Source organism: Centruroides sculpturatus, unplaced genomic scaffold (genome assembly GCF_000671375.1).
Source record: "Centruroides sculpturatus isolate CEXI.00-Female unplaced genomic scaffold, Cexi_2.0 scaffold294, whole genome shotgun sequence".
NCBI lineage: Eukaryota > Metazoa > Arthropoda > Arachnida > Scorpiones > Buthidae > Centruroides > Centruroides sculpturatus.
The window spans coordinates 353,730-373,597 of NW_019384468.1; the positions used below are offsets into that span (position 1 = coordinate 353,730).

Genomic DNA, 19,868 nt, shown 5'->3' on the forward strand with positions numbered 1-19,868 from the left:
TTATTATTATTATTATTTTTTTAATATTATAAACGTCAACTTTTTAATACAGTAATTGTAACATCAAAATTTAAAACAAAATGAAATAAAATATTTAAATTACTCTAAAAATCTTCAAGTTAAATACACATTTTTTCCACCATTTTTTCAAAATCATTAAAATAATAATTTATTTATTTAAAAAATTATCAACTAACTTCAATTAATTTATGAATTCAATGTATAAAATTTATATCCTTGTAAACATTTTAAAAACATAATTCATATAGAAAATTAATATTTATTTATTTAATTTTACATTTTCTGTTTCTGTCAAAATTGTTGTAATAATAATAATAATATTGTTTCTCTGTATAGAAAAGGAAACAATTTATTATTTTACATGAGTTCAGATTATTAGTTTTCTAAAAATACAATTTAAGTAAACATTTAGTTTAAAAATAATTTTAATAGCTTCGTTAGAGAAAATTAATTTGATAAATTTACCAAAACAAATTTACAAAAATGGCAATAATATATCGAAATTGACAGATTTTTTTTTTTTTAAATCGAAATTGATAAATTTTTTGATTGTTGAAACTGATGAATTTTCTTATTCGTTATTCAAATTTACGAATTTCCTAATTGGTTATTGAAATTGATCAATCTTTTTATTGGTTATTGAAATTGATCAATATTTTTATTGGTTGTTGAAATTGATTAATCTTCTTATTGGTTATTGAAATTGACAAATTTCCTAATTGGTTATTGAAATTGACGAATTTCCTAATTGATTATTGAAATTGACGAATTTCCTAATTGATTATTGAAATTTGAAATTTGTTTTCGTGATTGTTGAAATTATGAAATTTTTTTATGTTCTTTAATTAATAATTTTTTATGTATATTATTGAAACTGACAAATTTTTATACTTGTAATTCAAATTAGTAAATTTCATTGAGTAAAGAAAGTTACAAATTTTCGTACTTATTGTTGAAGCTGAAGAATTTATTTATTCACTAGCTGCAAGGATCCGCTTCGCTGGGTTTTTATTTATAGTTTCTTTATATACATAAAAGACTGTTTTTTTCTAAGTAATTTAGAATCTAGCTGCAAGGACCCGCAAAAACGCAAAAAACCGCCTGTAAATCTTGCATGCCGCTTTATATTAACACTTCCTTTGTTACTCAACACTTCCATTGTTAACATTTCCATTCTTAACACTTCCACTGTTAACACTTCCATTGTTATTTTCACAATGGAAGTTCCAACAATGGAAGTGTTATACACATATACACATCTTGGAAGTCAACCACTTTAAACCCCATATCTCCTGTACCCTTATAGCTATCGAGACGCAACCACCATAGTACACGAATGGAGACTTGGGGCTACTACCACATACAAACACCATTCATGTGCAATGTGTAGTTTTGGCTGAAAAGTGAAATATAGGGACACATACGTCCATTAATAACAACTTTATACTTCAATTTTCACGATTATTTTAACTTTTTTAATTTAAAAAAATTACGACTAATTGTAATTAATTCAAAAACATTTAAATACAACTTATAAATTTAAGCGTTAAAAATTTTTTTTTTATAAATAAATGATTAAAACTAAATAATTCAAGAAACTTTTATAATTTCTAGTGTTTAAATCAATTATTAAATTTTATATCCATTTTATAAATAATTCTTTATACATTTGATGATATTTTAAAGATTCATCTCGTTAAAAAAAATTAAAAATTATATTAAAAAATCAAATAAAAAATATGAATTTTAATTTATTAAATTTTTTAAAAGTTAAGAATAATTCCACGTGCTTAAGGTATTAACCTTAAGCACGTTGAAGCTTTCTTAGTCGAAATTCAAATATTAATCCTCGTTATATAATTTATATTTTTATTGGATATTTAAAGATAGAGAAAACATTAGAAGAGATTAAAGATCTAAATACCGAAATTTGATCTCATAAGAGGGTATTTATAAGTTGTTAAAGATTAAAGCTTAATATAAATTACAAGTTAGTGAAAAGATTATAGGCTTCTTTGGTTAATTATACGTTCTCGAAAGTTATCAAAACCCAAAGGCTACAATAATTTAATACTTCTTAAACATAATTTTACAGTATAATTCATTATAATTAGGTATTATATCATTTATAAATTGTCGTATTAATAGCTACTTGCATTCATAAATCTCACGCAATTTGATAGAGATAACGTTAAAGATTTTTATAGGATCATCAGTTTTTACAGTTATAAACTTGTATAATGTTATACATTTTAATTCTGTATAAAAATTTTTAAAAATTGTCTGTAAAACTGCATACTTTTCTGGTTTATTAGAAACTTAGAGTTATTTTTTTTTATTTATTTTTTGATAGTGTGTGTGTGTGTGTGTGTATATATGTCTATTCAACTTTTACTCTTATCTAAGAGATGCTATCGTATCAACCGGATGTATTTACGCTGGAAAAATGTTATTTATTTAAATTGATGACAACATTTCCAGTTTTTTAATCTTTAAACAGAAGTGTACGAATGTTTCGTTCAGACATACAAACGTACAAACGTACTCTTTTGTGAAGAAACGTTGTATAAACTGTAAAATTTTTAAAATATTTTACTCTAGAAATATTCACGAATTATCTTTTATACTGTATAGTCCTTTTATTTTGTATAATATTATACTGTACATTATAAAACTGTGTGATATGACAGTCGACCCCCCTATAACACTGTTGATTTTTCCGTTTTATATGAATTCCATGTTGTACGAGTCACTTAGATTTTACAAATACGTGTGCCGGGCTGTGAACGGCTCACGCATTTGTAAAATCTAAGTGACTCGTACAACATGGAATTCATATAAAACGGAAAAATCAACAGTGTTAAGGGGGGTCGACTATATACTATAATTTTTATACTGTATATTATAGTATAATATATTATAATTATTACGGATTTGGCCTTCTTATTTATAAACTAAAGTCTTCTTTAATTGTATTATTAACAAAATTTTGAAGCAGTATTTGATGTAATTTATGAAGAAAAATATTACAATTAGTTTTTGATTTCTTCAGTGCTTTTTCATAGTTTTCAATTACTAATTTGCATTTGAAGTTACTCGTGATAAAATTGCCTTATAATTTAACTTTTTATACGTATTAATTAACTAAAAACTAAAAATTTAACTAAAGAGTAACTAAAAATTTTGGTCCGAATTAGTCAAAGAGTTTAGAAGTGTAAGACAGACAACAGACAGACAGACAGATACGCATATTTTATGTATCTAGATAGTAAAACGCATTTATTCTATTTAATACACTTACTAATTTTCTCAATAAAAGTTTAATTTATTTCATAAAAGATTTAAGAAATTCAATAGGAAAAGAGTACAACTCGCGTGTTAATCCACATAAAAAAATCTTTACATAAAATCGAAATTTTCATAGATAAATACACAGAAATATATATTTTTCTATACAGAATCTATCGAATTTTCTCACTAAAACTTTTACAAAAATTCGAAAAATTCTACAGGCCTAATTATGAACCATACAAAAAACTATTTCGTATACAAAGTAAGAATTAATTATAATTATTACGCAGTTAATTCCAATTAAATTAAATGAAATTAGCATGAAATATATAAGTTTTCTGTACAGAATTTCTAGAAATTTAACAGTAAAACTACCATTTACATTAGATAAGCACATCAGGGAACAAAATATCGTATGACACAATACAGCTTGACAATACAGAAAAGATAAAAGACAAAATACAAATTGGATCATAAGAAAAGGAACTTCTATCCCCATTTTTGCTATCAAGATACAGAAAATAATGTAATTAAAAAAGGTGCAGATACTTATAAAATGATTACTATCTTAGGAATATTCTACTAGATAAAGGTAACATATATGTATATATATATATAGGTAGATGCATCAGGGAACTGATTATTTAAGTCCAATTACTACTCACAACTTAAATAATTGGACTCATGAGACTACTGTGATTGTATAATTATTTGCTGAAGGCCTCAACAAAGTAAGACGTAGAAAATAATTTCGATTCCTAGTATTAATTCTCTATACATATAAGAATGATAAGTTATGTTCATCGTAACATTCGAGATTATTTACTTACCATAGACTTTCATTAGTTGCATTTATTGTTACGAAACAATGTTATGAAATCGAAGTAAGTCCTAATTAAGTGTATATTATCTATACACTTATGTATATTATATAAGAAATGTTGAATCTGTTAAGTACATCTGTACTTGACACTTCTAGTTACGTGTCTGTTGTATTATCAACGATACTTTTAATCAATTTTTCCGCTTATAAAATCAAGTAAACTTGAAATTATATTAATTTTATTGAATTATATTGTCTTTTGTATATATTTTATAATTTTTTTTACTGTTTTATACGTGTTTTAGCGTATAAATCTCATAACTTATCTGTGGAGATGTAAAGATCCGTATACGTTATAAGAGCTTATTTAAATTTAAATGTGAATTTTTGGCTATTTTTAAACGTTTTATGTAATTAATTATACGGTTTATTAGGTAAACGAGTAATTTTTAACTGAACTATTTTTGAATGAGATTAAAGATCTAAATACCGAAATTTGATCTCATAAGAGGGTATTTATAAGTTGTTAAAGATTAAAGCTTAATATAAATTACAAGTTAGTGAAAAGATTATAGGCTTCTTTGGTTAATTATACGTTCTCGAAAGTTATCAAAACCCAAAGGCTACAATAATTTAATACTTCTTAAACATAATTTTACAGTATAATTCATTATAATTAGGTATTATATCATTTATAAATTGTCGTATTAATAGCTACTTGCATTCATAAATCTCACGCAATTTGATAGAGATAACGTTAAAGATTTTTATAGGATCATCAGTTTATACAGTTATAAACTTGTATAATGTTATACATTTTAATTCTGTATAAAAATTTTTAAAAATTGTCTGTAAAACTGCATACTTTTCTGGNATCTATGAAGTTAATTAAACTTTTAACCGCCATAAATTAGTAATTTTTAAGGTATTTATATTCATAGCGTAGCATTGATACACGCAACTTCTCTGTATATGTTTTAAGCCGTTTTTACGTGCAAATTTACAGTTTTTTTTTCCTGTATAAAAATGTAATTTATTACGTTTAAAATAACTACGTGAAGTCACAGACCAGCGAGGAAATCACTGTAACAGTTATCAATTGATAGATCTCGTCTAAGACATGAATAGAGGATTCTTCATGCAAATGGCAGAACTCGATGACATATGAGCGAAGAAGGCCATCTGCTTTGAAAAACAGTGGAAATATTCAGAAAAAAATGTTATAAAATAATAAAACTGTATAAAAAATGTAGAAAAATCATTGTAATTAACACAAAAAAAAGAGTGTTAATTACATTACCAGAGCCGTATAATCCCTCCCATCAATGTTAGAAGTAACGTAGACCTACAGCTTTAAGGTACAGGTTTTAATGAATGAGCGTGCGGTTACTTATAAAGTACCTTGACCTTAACCATCCCGAAATGCCATAATATTTCGTCCCTGAAACGTTTTAAACACTCGGTTTTGTAAAGTGTAGAAGGGATCAAAGCCCGGTTTGTCCAGTGAGTTGTATAGAGGGCAACTGTAGACAAACCATCCCGTTTAAGCCTTCACCCTAATTAGAACAGGTCGCTTTCTAGGTGGAGCAGTGAGGGGCCAATACGAGTTACCCTGCTGTACAGATACAACGCTGCTGTTCCTATTGGACGTCTGCAAAGGGTTAGGAGAAAACTTGGCTGGGACGTTCGACTCAGTGTGCAGACATGCTGACAGCAACTACTAACGACAGACCTCTAGCGCTTCTTCCAGAGTCGCGTTCAATGTCGGCTGACAGCAAGCATCAACCGCCTTACTGTTGCCGGCATTATGTCTATGGTATGCCTCGTTGTTTGCCTAGTGCCTGGTGGAGAGCTTCTCCAGCTGAGAATACGCCTATGCCTACTACTACTTCACACTGCAACCGACAGTTGTTTTACCACAGAGCGAACTGTAGGTTGAGTTTACATATATTTTTTAATATATATATATATAGCATGTATTTATATATATTCCCTCTAATAAAAGCCCCCTTTTCTTACTGTAAACCTTTAAATTTTTACCACTTTTCAAACTTTTTAACGCTCTTCATCTCTCTTGCTCTCACTATTTTCAATAGGTATCGTTACTTTCAATGGGCATCACTACTTTTAATAGCTATCACTTTAACTGAAAAGAGACTTTACAAACAGAATATTCAATTATTAATTTTCATTTAAATCAATTAATTCTTTTTCTTTATCAATTTTTATAATCATTTTATTTAAAGATTTTTATTCTTTCTTTTAAATAAATTTCTCGAGAGATGTGCTCTACTTTTGTTCTAATTTATGGCTGCATTTTTGACACTTTCGTATTATGATTGGCGTGAAACTATTCTAATTTAAACTAGACTTGGAATCTAGTTTTACTGGTCCTAAAATAATTCCAAATGAATATTTTATTATTCTAATTAACTTTTAATTTTTAATACGAGCTCATTCTTAAGATCATAGTCGTTGTGGTTGAGCAATAATAATTTTCGTCTTTCAGTGACACTTTCATAAATATAATCAAAATTTTTATAATATTTAAACTTACGAAATATTATTATGTATCTTAAATTGTCCTTAAAAAGGACATTGTAATTAATGTGAAATTTTGAGTTGAAAATCGAGCTATAGAATCGAACTGCGCAGGTAGACGAATTTATTGTTCTATGAGAAATTTTACTCTTTAAGCGATTTTTCATATAAATTTGTTTTTAAACTTCTTTATATCAGAATTTTAGACCAAGGCCTATGAACACTATTGTAGTGTATGCCTTTATATAGTATATAGACATTAATATCAGTCACTTACATATACTACGGTACCTATACCAAGATCTAACAATACATAAATTCTTAATATTAATTAATATTTGTCGCTATTTAGAAGCACACGTACCAAAAACTATCGCTATTTAAAAGCATATACCCGACATCTGTCGCTACTTAGAACCATATATATTATGGTTCTAAATAGCGACAGATCTATCGCTATATAGCACACATACCAAGATCTGTCGCTATTTAGAAGCATACATACCAAGATCTGTCGCTATTTAGAAGCACACATACCAAGTTCTGTCGCTATTTAGAAGCACACATACCAATATCTGTCGCTATTTAGAAGCACACATACCAATATCTGTCGCTATTTAGAAGCACACATACCAAGATCTGTCGCTTTTAGAAGCACACATACCAAGATCTGTCGCTTTTAGAAGCACACATACCAATATCTGTCGCTATTTAGAAGCACACATACCAAGATCTGTCGCTTTTAGAAGCACACATACCAAGATCTGTCGCTTTTAGAAGCACACATACCAAGATCTGTCGCTTTTAGAAGCACACATACCAATATCTGTCGCTATTTAGAAGCACACATACCAATATCTGTCGCTATTTAGAAGCACACATACCAATATCTGTCGCTATTTAGAAGCACACATACCAAGATCTGTCGCTATTTAGAAGCACACATACCAAGATCTGTCGCTTTTAGAAGCACACATACGAAGAAATACGCTACTTAAATTCAGCTCTTTCAACGTTTACACATTCGTTACTCCAACACCCCACAAACAATATTTTCCTACCCGTTTTTTCCTACATCAGCCTCATATTATAATTCGTATTTTACGACCCTTAAATAGCTTATAATATATAAAAAAAAGGACCAATAAATCCAACTCCTACCTTCATAATTACCGTTCATTGAAAGGTATCTTCTATGTTACTATAGATTACATCCGATGAATCAAATCACCGAAACAAGATTTAGACCCACTAATCTAAAAATCTGGTTTAATTTGATTTATGACTAGAAGGGCCATAAAATTAAGATAGGGGAAAAAGAAGAAACTCTTTTAGAACCTGACTAGTAAAATTTCTAAGGGTTACTGCACTACTTCTTTAATCCTTATTCTACAATCGGTTTGTGTGTGTGATCTGGATGCTTTCAAGTCACAATAAATCTATTCATAAACGAATAAATATCAGCCCTTAGGTAATAAAAAATTTATTGAGTAATAAAAATATGTAATATCATACACTCTGTACAATTTCTTATATGATTTTTATACTTATGTTATGTTAGATTTATTTCGTTAATCAACGTTCAGACAGTCAAACATGCCACGATTTTTAACGTTAGTATATATTTATATTGATTTTAATTACTTTAATTAATATGTATAATATAAATTCCTTTAAATTAAATGTGATTTAAAGTTCCTCATAATTAAGCCCTTATATTTTTATTAGAATGTTTTTCTTAAATTGTGACCTTTGAATTTTTTTAAATTATTAATTTTAATTAATTACTTTTTGCGCGTAAACCCCTTAAATTTTAAGTTATTTTGCGATATTGCGACCCTTAAACTGTGTTACCCTTAATTTCTATTATATCCTTTGAAATTATAGCTTTTAAGTTGTGGAATATTCTTTAAATTCGGGTTTATGAACTACTGGGCTTCTATGAAATTAGGCCCCTTAAATTCTGCTACGTCTTTTAGATTTGATGCCCTTAAATTATGTAATTTTCTTTATAATTACATCACTTAATTTATAAAATGTTTTACAGATCAAGGCCTTTAAATTTTACGGAATTTTCTAAAATTATGGCTTTTATATCTCTCAATATTCTACGATATTAGGGGTTTTAAAGTTCTAAACGTGATCCTTGTATTGTGTAATATCGTTCAAGATAACCCACCAGTGGCCGGGTGGATAAAACTACTAAACACTGGAGTTGGTCGCGGGTTCACACCAACAGGCTGACCACGTGGAGTTTTGGTCGCGGGTTCGCACCTAACTACCAGACCATGGAGCTTTGGTCTGGGGTTCAAACCTCAAGGTTTGCCTAAATAGGGGCTAGTTTCCCCATAGAAAATCCTCTGAAGTGTGGACCCCTCCTTGACAGATTGCTCAATTGTTGCGTTACCTTATTTCAACAATTCAATGTTTTAAAATTAAGATATTGTGAAATTTTTGACTCGTAATTTAGGCTTATTTATTTAAAGTTACAATTATGTGTTATTACCCTTAAATTATATAGTAAATGCACATTAAATTATTTTAACTTACATTAACCCAATTGACTTTCAGTAACTTATACAAAATTCTATGCCATACAAGATACTAAGAAGTATATAAATATTGTAAAAAATGTACAATTTACGAATTAATAATAATAATAATAATAAGTTCACGTAACGCAAATTAATTTGCGTAACTTTCAAAAAAAATAAAATAAAAATTAAAGCGCGTAACGCACTTATTTAACATAGAAATTAAAGCTCGGTAATAGTTTTTATTTAAGTGATAAAATCATTCACGTTACTATAATAACAATTTATAACAATCTTTCTTAAGACATATTCATAAAAATCTCGTTGCTGTACAACAATAAATGCTAGTAGAGTAATAAACTGACATTGTGTAGCGTGAGAAAATTCCTTATCACACGTAGAAGTATTTACCTCTGTAATTTGCTATTGTGCGAAATAAAATAATAATATGTATGATATTAAGGCGTATATTATTTATTATGTTATGCAAAAATAACATATAGTATAAAAATAATAAGTAAATAATACACTTAAAGAGTCTCTAACTGCAGTATTGTTATCACAGTGGCTTAGTGAAAATCTATTTTTAAAAAGATATATATAAGGCCTAAGTTGATGGTATGAAAAGCATTATTGTAATACAAGTCGACCCCCCTATAACACTGTTGATAATTCCGTTTTATATGAATTCCATGTTGTACGAGTCACTTTAGATTTTACAAATACTTGAGCCGTTCACAGCCTGGCACACGTATTTGTAAAATCTAAGTGACTCGTACAACATGGAATTCATATAAAACGGAATTATCAACAGTGTTATAAGGGGTCGATTGTATTAGTATTCGAAACTTATACAGTAACAAAATTTATATTTTTCAATAGCTTAAGAAAGGCTCTATTGAAAATCAATGCCTTTAATTTACTACTAAAAATCAATAGTAAATTAAAGGGAATAAAATACTAATGCAGCAACAATGTATACGTTTTGAGTAGTTTAAGAAAGATGCTATTGAAAAACAGTAGTATTAAATTAATAGCTGATACTATTACAGTATAGCACAAGTTTCGAAGTATTAATATGTAAACTAAATGCTATTATTGAAATATTACGCAGCATTGCATTACAAAATTAGCAGTTAATTTTCATTACGACAACATTTACTATTAAGCTAAAATAACGAATAACGCTATTTTACATTAACAAAATTAGCATAAAGAAATCTGCTAGCAAGTGCTTGAAATATTCTAATGTAAGCTACGGTTATGTTAACGTGTCATTGACATAGACATGTAAAGTATTAATCAATAGCATTACCTGTATTATATACTAATACAGTAATAAATTAATAATACTATATAACAATTTTTTCTTATTAACTATTACTTTATTACCAAAACTTAAAATTCTTATATTTTATTTAATTAATTCTTTAATCACGTTTATATGTTACTTTCATTGTACAAAGCTTAAGAGTAGCCAAATCGCATTCACTTACTTTGTACTTCTGTTTGCTATTGTATTAATCAATATTATAAAAGTACAGTATATACTTGACGTTACGTATATGATTGACGACGTTTTCCGGTTTCTAACCTGCTAAATATGTAAAAATTATATACAAAACACATCGAATAAGGCAGGTATATACAATTTGTACAAGATAAATGCAAAATCTGTACAGCGTAACTGTATGTAGCACTTCGTAACGTTCTTTTAGCACGTTAGTTTCTTATTACTTATGAAAATGTTTCCAAGTACTTTTTACATATATTAAGTCATTATAAATCTGTTACTTAATCATTTAAGCCATTTTTTGTGTCGTTATGGTATTTAATTCATAAATAAGAGAAATTAATCATAAACTGTTTAATATATAACAATAACATCCTTTTAAATATCATTACAATAGCCCTTTGTAGTAAAAAGTTACGATATGGCCTCTGTAAGCTGTAAACAGGCATAATTAATTATAGTAGAACGGTTACGTATGTTATAATACCAATCCATTGTTTCATTCTGTTATGGAATGTATACAACGCATTACATAGAATGTTACGGTTACGAAATTTATCTTTTTATAGTCGCTATAGGCTAGACTATAATGTGTTATTTGGACATTACGGTAGTAATTATATACATTTATCTATTTAATACTGGTTACATATTAGTGTACAATGCATTGTCTGAAACATTTACAGTATCAATTCCTTCTTTTTTATCTGTTATGGGCTAGTGTGTAAAGTATTATTGTATACTATAACGGATTTAGAGATGAGCAGGATACAGTTGCATCCCCTGTAAAGATTTCTGGATCCTCTATTATCTATTACAGTATACAAGTACAGTAATACCGTATAGTATATAGTATTTAACCCAATTGCATGTTGAATTTCAAAGAAGTCAGTACGTTCGTCGACCAATACTGCACACACAAATCCAAATTAGAATATAATAAACAGTAAACGACAGAAGCGACGACCTCATATTGCTTTTACTTTCATCAGAAAACAGCCTATAGGCCTTCATTGCTTATAGCGTGTAGAATTGCCGCAGTAATACAATCAGAATTTTTTTTTTATGTAACAAGATAGATGATATCTGGAATTGAAATTATTTCATTACCTGTGGTCATATAATTATCAAAGGCGCCTATAGGCATTATAAGCAAAATGAAAGTAGTTTATGAGGATTTTACGTGTTTTCTTGTTTACAATGAATGTTGCAAAGTGTTTATAATAAGGGTAGGGCCTACATTCGTAAGTACAATTCTTATACATTCGTATAAGAAACTTTTTTTACAATGAATAAGATAAATTCATTCACTTTTATAAGGGAAAAAAGAATCGACATAGTAAACACGAAAAACTATTTAATAAAGAATTATAAGTACAGTACTTTTATATAAGAATTAGTACTGGCATTTAAAATATGCCAGTACTAATTGACATACAAAGGTATCAAGTACTAATGTAAGCAACAGAATCTTTCCATCATCAATTTTATTTTGGCTTCATTTTTGCAGTTCTTGGAGAAAAAAAAAATTCGAAAAAATGAGATACTTTCCAAACATCTTGAAGAATTTTATATTTATTTTTTCCTCCTCCCTTTTTTTGTTTTTTTTTCTATGAGGAATTATTAAGCAAAGTAAGAAAGAATAAAAAAAAATGTTTCTAAAATTAGCTAACTTTTAGTAATTTTATTAGCTAGTTAGCACGTAGTTAGATTCATTTGGCTACAAACCAGAGAATATGTATCCAAGAAAAGATCTGTAGCAATCTATTAATTGATGGTTGCTCATCTTCTTTATTTCTGTTGACTGTTTGATCTCGTTTTATTACTTTGTATTATATTAAATTATGTTTATGCTTTTACCGATTTTTCTAAGTTATGATAGAAAGAAATTTATGTTTCTTTCTCTTAATTGTAAGGGAAAACTTTGTATTTTTAATGACATTTTATTACACTTAGCTTTTTTAAGCAGTGATTTTTTTTCTGTTTATGTTTATGTTTATGTAAGAGGAGCATTCGCATTAAAAGAAAAAATGATTTTCTGCTCACGTTTATCATTTTATGCACTTGATTGTAAAAGGCAGATTTACATTTATTCTTGCTGCCTTATATTTTACTTTTTATGATGATTTTCATTACACCATAATTATGTTTATCACCTTTTTGTTTATGACTACAAACAAAAAGGTATAGCATAAAATGATACAAAAAGTGAAAATGTGAATATGTTTTGAGTTACTAGCACTTACAGGGCGAAGATTTAGCTTGGGCCTCAAATAAACCGGGGCCCCTAGCTTGTGTAAATTCCTTAAGACATATCAATAAATTTAATGAAACCGAACAAATTCTTTGTCCCGTCATTTTTTAAGGGTTACACACGTTTAATTAACAGAAAATTAGGAACTTCAATAAGATTATATATCCAAGGATCAGGGCCAGAGTAGCGGGAGAACCATTTGAACTCTGTAATTCTCATCTGTAGGGTCATCCAAGAGTCACGGAAATAAAAGAACGCTGAAAATTTAACCTTTTATTTAGATAAATGACTAAAGAGGCTTCTTATACTGGCAGGCCTGATCATTAACTTGATTTTTGAAGGTTCTATTATGATGTGGTACAGTTTCAGATCAGAAGAGTTACGGAGCAAAATGGTGCTGCAGGCATCCATCCAGATTTCATATTATTTTGAATGAAATAAATTCAATTTTTAAGAGATAATTTACCAAATTTTCCATCTTAGATTTAAAGTTATACCTATGCAACGTCTCTTTGTAGCTTACAACAAAATTTTTATTTTGATTTTGAATTTTTTTTAATGGAATTTTTTGTCGCCAGTTGATATTAATTGTCTACATTTAAAAAAAAAAAAAACAAAAATGACAAAAAATCAATTATGAGTTTTACATTAAAGTATCTGTTTTTATCTGTAGGCGGATTGCGTGGTTGAACCTTTATTAAATATTTAAATTTTCATAGAAAAATTAGGGAGAAAGATAATCTTATAAATGAAAATTAAAATAATATTTCGTTTCGCTTATTTACAATTAAAATTATTCTAAAAATTATTTATACAGGATGCTCTCAATTAGAAAATAATCCACGTAGCAAAAACAGATGTAGCCTAATTAATCAATATTTGGACCTTAATATTAATTAAGAATCAAATTTGACATTCAATATTTGGATATTAATTAACATTATAATATTGTTCTGATTCCTTAGGGGCATATGAAAAATTTTCCAACACCGTTAAATACTCCAAAATAATTTCCCTACACGTCAATGAACATTAAAACTCGCTACAATAATTAAATACACAAATAATTTTATACAACACTACTCATTTAATACAATTCATATAAACCACAACTTACTTACCAACCACATATAAAATATTAAATTACGGCGCACTTTTTCGTGTTATATATTTTTAACCCACCATTAAAACATCTATATTTACCTATAAGAAATTACACAATACATCATATTATATACTACACTCAACCATGTGATAATACAGAAAACTAGTGTTCGAATGCCAAATTATGATGTCATAATAATACGTTTTCTTTAAGTAAAACCGTAAATTTTTAAAATAATATACTGTGTGATAGCTTCGTATGTCTTGGTATCAGCTTACTTTTGACAATAATAGGTCTTACAGCTCTGACCTTTCGAGAGGTATAATACAATCAATCGCAACTACATTTATGTCGTAGGCGTATGGACGTAGGTAGCATCGCACCCACAAACTTAGCTACTAGTACAACAGCAACATCAACACCGAATATTTTACTAGTCTTGTTTTTTTTTCTAAGTATTAATTACTTGGTTTATGTGAAACGCAATACCTCAATAAACATTTTGATTCATTGATATGTAAACTAATATATGGTTTAATACATTATATATTATATAGGCCTATATAATTATGAAATAAAATTAAAATAACACTTTAATTACAATTAAAATTTATAAAAATAGGATGCTGTATTCAAAATACACACACACATATATATTTTTCTAAATATTGTTTTACTAAATGCATAACTATAGCATTATCGATTTTCCGCTCAACTTATTATATTTCTGGTTTATTCGAAACTATATTTAATTACGATCATTAAAATTTGTATAATTAAGCCTTTATAGCAAGCGGTATTAAAATTAAGATTTCAAAAGTAATAGAAAATTAAAATTGGGAAATTTAATTACAATTAAGTCAGAAAGTCGTTTATAATCTTTTTCAGTTTGATAAAAGTAATCGATTTCCATCAGTTTAATTGTAATTAATCGATTTCCACCAGTTTAATTGCAATTAATCGATTTCCACCAGTTTAATTGCAATTAATCGAAAATATTTGTTCATTTCATTCATTGTTGTAACTGATAGAATTTAACTACAATTAAGTATTCGCATTAAAAAAAATTAAATATAATCAATTATGATGAAGTTTAATTATAATTACGTATTGATTATAATTAAATGTTAAATTTTTTTATTAATTTTTTTTTTAAATTAAATGTTTTAAATAATGTTTTTGAAATAAAATGCAGTTATTTTTTTTATATTTATGTCGAGACATTCGAATGTCAACCTATATATAACATTTCAAGAAATATCAAATTTCACTTAAAGTATTTTATTATTTTGATGTATATCAAAATATATACAAGAAAAAAAAATTTAAATTTCTCGAAAAACTTTATTTATTTATTTTTTATTGTATTTTTTCCGTTATTTTATTTTATTTTTCCACAAAAAAATATTTAGGCCTATATTAAAAATTTATTTAAAGTTTATATGTATTTAAAAGGTATTTTAAATAAATAAATAAATAAATTAAATATTAAAACGATTTAATTACATGTTTTAAACTTAATTAAATACTTTTTAATGGATTTTATACTAAATAATTTTTTAAAATTATTCTTTTAAGGTATAAAAGTTTATATATTAAATTACTTAATTAATTATAAATGATAATTGATTTAAATATTTTATTATTTTTTATTTCACTTAATAAATTTAATTAGAAAATAATGAATAAAAANATATTAATTGGATTTAATTCGATAATATGGAGTATAATATACAGCAAAGGAATGTTTTATTAAAATAAAAATAGGCTAAATCATTCCATTTTAAGAATGTACCCATGCCAAATTTGGATAAAGTTTCGTAAGGAGGGGTCCATTGATAGATCTCTATCCTGTTGAAGGACACCAAGAGATTAATAGAAGATTGACAAATCAAAAGCCTTGGATTCTAAAGAGTTGCTGCCTGGGGATAGATAACGTCCCACGCTTAAATTTGTACTATAACCCATTATTTCTGTTATATATGTTTTTAATTTAGGCATTAATCATATGATATAAAATAATACATATTCTGTAGCACCATTTGTGACTTAGTTTCATTATAAAATCATTTCGGTTACATGGAAGTAGATCATTGAAAGAAGATATACAGTATATTTTTTTGAATTTTTGCTTTGTTTTACTATTATATATGGTAGCAGGTAGTTCAACTTTTGTCCTTGTCCTGATTTTATAATACCCAACAACTCTAATTGAATTTGTAACTTCAATTTTGGTCAATGTATAATCTTAATGCTTACTGAAGGTGCATCTCTCTATAACCACGAAAGATTAAGATCTGGTGCCTTCATAGTTTATCATAGATGTTTACGTTGAAGGTATAACCCCTATCCTTTATTGCTACAGATCAGCTCGAATTAAGCGAAATTGTGATTACTCCCTCCGAAATTCTTATCCATGTTTGATGATCTCGTGGTTGTTCGGTGCCTTGTGAAAAACTCCAATCCAATTCCTGCTTACAAATCTAGTTTAAAAGGAGTTTATCTTACTTTTGAGTTTTCAGTCATCCCTTGCGTATGTTTATCATCATCAAAGATAATAAGAGTCGAAGATATAGATCAATAGATGTAAAGACTATCTTGTAACTATAGATTCATGTTTCTAAACGTTGTTTATTCATTTGCTTTCCTTGCTGATATTTAAGAATTGTTTCCAATAATAAATACTTATTTTTAAAACTTATCTTAAGCAGATATTTTAAAGGATTTTAAAAATCTGTGTTCAAGTTTAAATAACTACATACAAAACTTGATCATGTAACTATAAATACTCAGACCTGGAGTGGTAACCTCCATAAAAAACAGTGAAGTAAATACTTAGTCCCGCCATCTGTCGACGTAATCTGTAACTATTTTAAAGATAAATATATGAAATCTTGTACTGTATATATATATGAACTGATTTATGTGTAAAAATTAACGTTTTAATTTATTATATGATTAATATAAATATTTCAAATAAATATTTAGATAAATACATTAGAATTCAGATTGTCTAGATGCTGTAATTTAAATTCTACCCACACTATTTAGTTAATTAAAATGTAAAATTATATTAAATATTTTACATATATGTATTAGACAATACTGATTTTTATTTATTTATTTTAATAGCGGAGGCGGTTGTTTCTCTCCACGACAAGTTGGAAGGGAGCATGTTCCCTACCACAAACCCTCAACAGACACCGTCAAGCCAGAGAATCAGCTATAGAGGTTCCTTCACCACTACTTCAACTCCTGTTTCGACAGCAACACCAGGTGCACCAACTAGTACAACAGGTTGGCCGACAACTGACAAACCGTTATCCTTTGCGCCAATCTTGAATTTTTTAGGACAAGCTACTAGCTCACCATCAACAACCACGGCGCCCGTTATCGGCACTCCACCCCAGCACAGGCCTTCTCCGGTACCATCCACGTCACAATATCCGGAAGCGTCACCTAGTCCTGGATCTTTTGAGGCCGCTGTGGGTGGCAGAGATCCATCTCAAGAAACTTATACGCATCTTACTGGTAGTCCGCAGCATAGCGGGCAAGCGGAACTTCTTCTACAGTACAGTGGACCATCACCTTTTGATACGAGCTACACACTCAAACAGCCACCTATTTACAGCAGCTCAACAACACAGATTCCGTCTCCTGATACAGCAGCAGCTTTAGTCGCAGCGGCTGGAGGACTTACGACCCAGACTCTTATGTGTCCTTCCACGGAGGAATTAGGCTTCTCTAGACCAACTCAACCATCTCTCACCAAGTACCAATGGCCAAGTTTTTCTCCGAGTACCGGCCTTCAGGAATATGGAACTCTAAGCACCATGCAACTGGGACCTAGTCCTCCTGCACCGACAAGTGGCTCTCCTATAGCGTCTAGTGTTCCTAAACAGGAGCCGGCGGCAGAAGGAGGAGTATTTTTACTTCAAGGTGCTGCTTCATTAGCAGAATACAATCAATCAACTAGCAAAGGACACGAAATTTTAAATCAGGCATATCAGAACAGTCCAGTTCCTCTGAAATTAATGCCTGTGAAACCAAGAAAATATCCAAATAGGCCTAGTAAAACACCGGTACACGAACGTCCTTATGCGTGCCCTATATCTCCTTGTGACAGAAGGTTTTCGAGGAGCGACGAACTAACACGTCATATAAGAATCCACACTGGACAAAAACCGTTTCAGTGCAGGATTTGTATGAGATCATTTAGCAGAAGTGACCATTTAACAACTCATATAAGGACTCATACGGGGGAAAAACCGTTTTCGTGCGATCTTTGCGGGAGGAAGTTTGCAAGAAGCGACGAAAAGAAGCGACATGCCAAAGTTCACCTCAAACAAAAGATGAAGAAGGAAGGTCGCATGGCATCGGCGGCGGCTGGATCGTCAACGCAGCAGGCATTATCAGGTAGTATGGGTCCAGGACCCAGTGGTATGGGATTAGAGGGACCCAGTACTAGTCTAGCACCCAGTACACTGGCAACCCCTCAAACACTCCCGATGACCGTCACAACAACATCTTTACAGTGAACGAATCACATTCCTCACTGTGTACCCAAGATCATCCTGATTCCCATTTAAGAATGCCTACAATAAGCCACCGAGTGTGTTCTTCCATCAAATTTACTCAAATCCTGGGATGTTGCAATCATTTACGATGAGTGCAATGTCATATCATTTTTTAAGTCTTTCAATGCAGAGTTTTCCACATTTCAAACTGTTTCTGGTGCTGAGTAGATTGAAGATGTAAGAATGATTAAAAAAAAAAAAATTGTGTGAATATTCGCGGGAATCAAGTCGCTCTCACATTCTCCCATTCACTGCCTTGAAGACTCAGTGTCAACTTTATTTATACTAACTCCAACATTACTCAAAAGTAAAATACCTCAACTTTAGTTGACACCATGCAAGGTACAGATAAAAAATTTTAGTTAAAACAATTTCATCCGTTAATAGCTCAACATTGACTAATTATATTTTGAATTTTAAAGATGCTACCATCCATTCTTTCTAAATATTCCTACTACATATGCCTTCCTATATACAGATATATATATGTATAAATATAATTAATATTTAAGATTGGTGTACACATGTAAAATTATTCAATCCCACCGATCTTTGTGATAGAAATATTTTGAATGGGGGTTTAAAAAAACTACCAAAATCAAAAGATAAGGCTAATTAAAATATCTGACAATCGTATTTTTTTAAAAGAAAAATTCCTATAACTTTTTGAAATATCTTGGAGTAGTGCCTGATAATTTTTAAAATATCTTTTTATTATAATGCACAGAAAAAAATATCCTAATCTCTTTTAGTATATTTCATACTTTTCATATTTTTCTTACACATACATAACTCGAATTTCATTTTTTTTTATTCTGGTAAATGAAATAATTAATAAAAAAAAACAATACATTTCATAATTGCAATTTTCAGTTGTACTAAGATGTTAATGGTCTAAATTCATAATTATTAATTTATTTTGTAAAATAGAAAATAATATAATTAGAAAAAATATATAACAATCTAATCAATCAAACCTGAAAATTCTTAAAACAATTTTTGTTTTTAATATTTAAATTTTAAATACAATTATGAAAATTTCATTTTAATTTGGGAAAGAACAGTCACAAATTTTATTAAACAAATTTTAAATTATTATTTTAAAAAAAATTCTAATTATTAACATTTGATATTTACTTTAAACCCGTATATTTGTTATAATTATAAAAATATAATTGTAAAATATAAGGATAAAAGAACCCTCGTTAT

At 28.6% G+C, this 19,868-nt stretch overlaps 1 protein-coding gene across 2 annotated transcripts in view; it reads left to right on the forward strand.

Annotated features, from left to right (window-relative positions):
- The window catches only part of LOC111621101 (early growth response protein 1-like), a 59,811-nt gene extending 40,228 nt beyond the window's left edge, over positions 1–19,583 (forward strand). For both annotated transcript variants that reach the window (XM_023363162.1, XM_023363161.1), the window contains exon 2: positions 17,215–19,583. In XM_023363162.1, coding sequence (XP_023218930.1) covers positions 17,215–18,620 — 1,406 coding nt within the window. In that variant the 3' untranslated portion in view covers positions 18,621–19,583. The remainder of the gene's footprint in view (positions 1–17,214) is intronic.
- Positions 19,584–19,868: the final 285 nt, after the last annotated feature.